At 44.4% G+C, this 3,416-nt stretch overlaps 1 protein-coding gene across 1 annotated transcript; it reads left to right on the plus strand.

The window, feature by feature from the left end:
* Window positions 1-2,275: 2,275 nt before the first annotated feature.
* LOC119423197 (myeloid-associated differentiation marker homolog) lies at window positions 2,276-3,160 on the plus strand. Its single transcript, XM_037690604.1, has one exon. The coding sequence runs from the start codon at window positions 2,276-2,278 to the stop codon at window positions 3,158-3,160; it is 885 nt and encodes a 294-aa protein (XP_037546532.1).
* The last annotated feature ends 256 nt before the right edge of the window (window positions 3,161-3,416 follow it).

Raw genomic sequence — 3,416 nt, forward strand, 5'->3', positions numbered from 1 at the left:
CTTCAGAGCTTCAGAGCTTCAGAGCTTCAGAGCTTCAGATCTTCAGAGCTTCAGATCTTCAGAGCTTCAGAGCTTCAGAGCTTCAGAGCTTCAGATCTTCAGAGCTTCAGATCTTCAGAGCTTCAGAGCTTCAGAGCTTCAGAGCTTCAGATCTTCAGAGCTTCAGATCTTCAGAGCTTCAGAGCTTCAGAGCTTCAGAGCAATAAAAAACACTTTTTTAGAGGTGATGATGATCACTGATGTTAATCAGTTAACCATTATCATATTTTTTGCCATATAAGTCGCACCTTTTTGCATAAATTTGCAAGTCCTGCAACTTATAAACCAAAGCAACTATTTACCCCCCCTCCCCCATATTTATGAACCAATTGTTGGCTGAGATCTGACAAATTGATTCATTCTGACGTTGAAAATATTAAACACTAACATTTTCAGCCACTAGAGGGCGCTCGACAAATGTGGCAAGTCAACTGTCTCATTAATAGGTTAAAAGTGGCTATTAATGAGACACTTGGCTTGCCATACCAAGCCACCTTCGTCTCACTTCAGAACTCCTGGAACAAATGTCAAATCAGCTGCATTTCGCCGCAACGCCCAGACGAAATGCAGCTGATTTGACCATCAAAGTGCATTTATTAAGAAAAAGTTCAACTGAGACACACCTTTGCTATAATGTTGAGCAAACAAATAATTGTTTTTTGGTGGTTATCTTGTTAAATTTTGAAGAAATGCACAGCGAGTCGTCCCTCTGCACACTCCAGCAGCCGCAAATCGGTTTTTGAAATGCAGCTGATTTGACCAATATAGTGCATTTATTAAGGAAAAGTTAAACGGAGACACACCTTTGCTATATTTTTAAGCAAACAAACAATTGTTTTTAAGTGTTAATCTTGTTAAATTCTTGTTAGAGTCCTCCCGTGCACGCTCCAGCGGCCTACATTTTGGCAGCCAGCTAATTTTTGGTCAGAGGTGACGCATAATAGATGCAACGTATACGGTGAAGCAATGTATTTATGTTTTTTTTCCCACTTTATTAGACATATTTGAACTGATGCGACTTATACGGTGGTAAGTACGGTATTTGATCAGCAGCTCCTGGCTGATCCTGAACCTCTGAATCCAGAAGAAGTAGAAAGTGTGGAACCAGTTTTTACAGTTTTTCTTTTTAAATAAATAATGACATGGTGAAATGTGTTGTGTGTTTTTGTACAACTGACTTTATATTTGGATAATTTTAGAACCTGGTATAGACCAGGTCAATGAAACTCTACAGTGATACTGCAAGTAAATAGATTTTCTTTCACCCATGGCTGTATGTTTATGACTCAGATACTGCGGTCCTTCCTTTTGATGAAAACCTCAAGCAGTGAATTGACGGATTTGGCCACAACACACAAAGTTCAGGTGAAAGGAGCAGGTGTGATGCAGAGTCAGAGGAGACAATCGAGCTCCTTTGTATCTGTGAATATAACCTTTAAATTTACACCTAAAATAAACCAGTCGCAGTAACTTTTGTTCCTCACTCAGTCATCTCTCCAAACAGACAATCCCAAACATGCAATCAGAGATTTACGACCTGCTGTTCGTGTCACACGACTAAAAAAAGTTTCCACGTGTGAATTTGTAAAAGGAAGCCAGATGCTTTTCATAAAATCCGTTTCGTCTCTCTGTGGGGGGGTTGAACAGGCACACGCCCTCAAACTGAACCAACAAAGCACGGCTCGGATGATCTACGGCCCTCAACAAATCTTATCCCAAGACAAACATGCCACATGCAGTTTCAAATATGACCCGACAACGCAGACGGGTCTTAAATGTGCAGCTTGCGCACGGGAGTCGAGGCGCTGCACTTCATGAGAACCTATGAGGCTGGTTGTTTGAGTTTGGTTTTTTATTGTGGGCATGTGCACCTTTCTCTAGTGAGACTGAAATTGTGCTGCTGCAACCTCAGAACGGAAGTCGGTGAGGAGGCGAAGTTTTGCCTCTGCAGCGCTGCTTCAGAACTAAAATCCAAGGGTTGTTTTGAGGAGTGCCCGTGAGATGATGAAGAACCCAGAAAACAGATTTGATGCTTCCCGTTCTTCTTGTGTTGTTTGAACTCTTTAGGCCTGCCCGCTTTCATGGACTCTACAGAACAACTTTTTCAAGGCTCAACGTGATTGCTGAAAACTGAGCCTTGGAACCATCTTTTTTTATTTTAATCCAGCAGAGGATAAACTGGGATTGTTTAACACCACAAAATAATTCTGGATTCCTCTGGTCTGAAGCTGGGACAATGCCTGTGATCGTTCTGGAGACCCGGGACTTCACCAGTCCGCTGTTTATAGTGCGAACACTGGAAGTTCTCTCCAGCTGCACCGTCTTCAGCCTTGTGTCCTCACTGGAGTCTAAAGACCTGAACGCCTCCAGTTTCAGCTCATTCAGGATCTTCTGCATGTTCACCTGGTGTTTCTTCTTTGTGGTCACTCTCCTTATACACCTTCTCAACACCATCCAGTTCCACAGCCTCATCCGAATATCCTGGAAGAACCTGACGGTGACGGTGGCGGTGCTGGGAGCGCTGATGAGCTTCAGCTCCTTCGTGTTTTTCCCCTGGATGGTCATGGATCATCGTGAAGTGTCAGCCCGTCCCGTGGCGGCAGCAGTGGTCTCGGGCCTCACCGCCCTGGCCTACGCCTCAGAGTTTTTCGTGCTCCGAGGCCAAGCCGACGAACAGAAAGGCTACATGGGCAGCACGCCCGGCCTGCTCAAGATCATTCAACTCTGGGGAGGTGTTCAGATCATCCCTCTGGTGGTGTTTGTGCTCCAGCTGAGCAGCGGATTACAACAATGGCAGCTACTAGTGTCGTGCACCTCATATGGCGTTTGCGTCCTGATGTCTCTCGTCACGCTGGTGGTGATACTAGGTGACTTTGCGGGGCGATGCCTCCTGCCTTTTGACAGATTTTTAGCAGGCTTCAGCCTCATCGGGGTGCTGCTGTACATGACTGCTACAGTGATTTGTTTAACTAAGATTCTGCAGCTGAGCGGCCATGAAAACAACAAAATTCACACAGAGTTGGTGATCATGGAAATGGTGGTTTCCAGTATTACGCTCTTGGCGTACACGGTGGACCTGGCCTTCGCCATCAAACTGTTGTGTGACAGGAGTCACATGTGAGGCTGCGTGGGAAGGACGTGATGCATTCTGTGGAAAAACCTACAAGAAAAATACTTTAATGTGTAATGTCAAACTAGACCAGTGAAGTAACTATTCCAGTAAGTGTTGTAAAATTTTTTACTGCCCTGAAGCAAATATGAGATACTATCTCAGCGTGGCACTCCTGCTGTACATCCTGTAAACGTTGCTCTGATGGAAGCTGATGATTGCGTCAGCTACAAACTATGAATGTATTTTAAACCCTAACCAGAAATGA

Source organism: Nematolebias whitei, chromosome 16 (assembly GCF_014905685.2).
Source record: "Nematolebias whitei isolate Nwh7 chromosome 16, NemWhi1, whole genome shotgun sequence".
Lineage (NCBI taxonomy): Eukaryota > Metazoa > Chordata > Actinopteri > Cyprinodontiformes > Rivulidae > Nematolebias > Nematolebias whitei.

Coding starts and splice junctions, on each gene's coding strand:
- LOC119423197 (XM_037690604.1), top strand. CDS start 2,276: ATGCCTGTGATCGTTCTGGAGACCCGGGACTTCACCAGTCCGCTGTTT.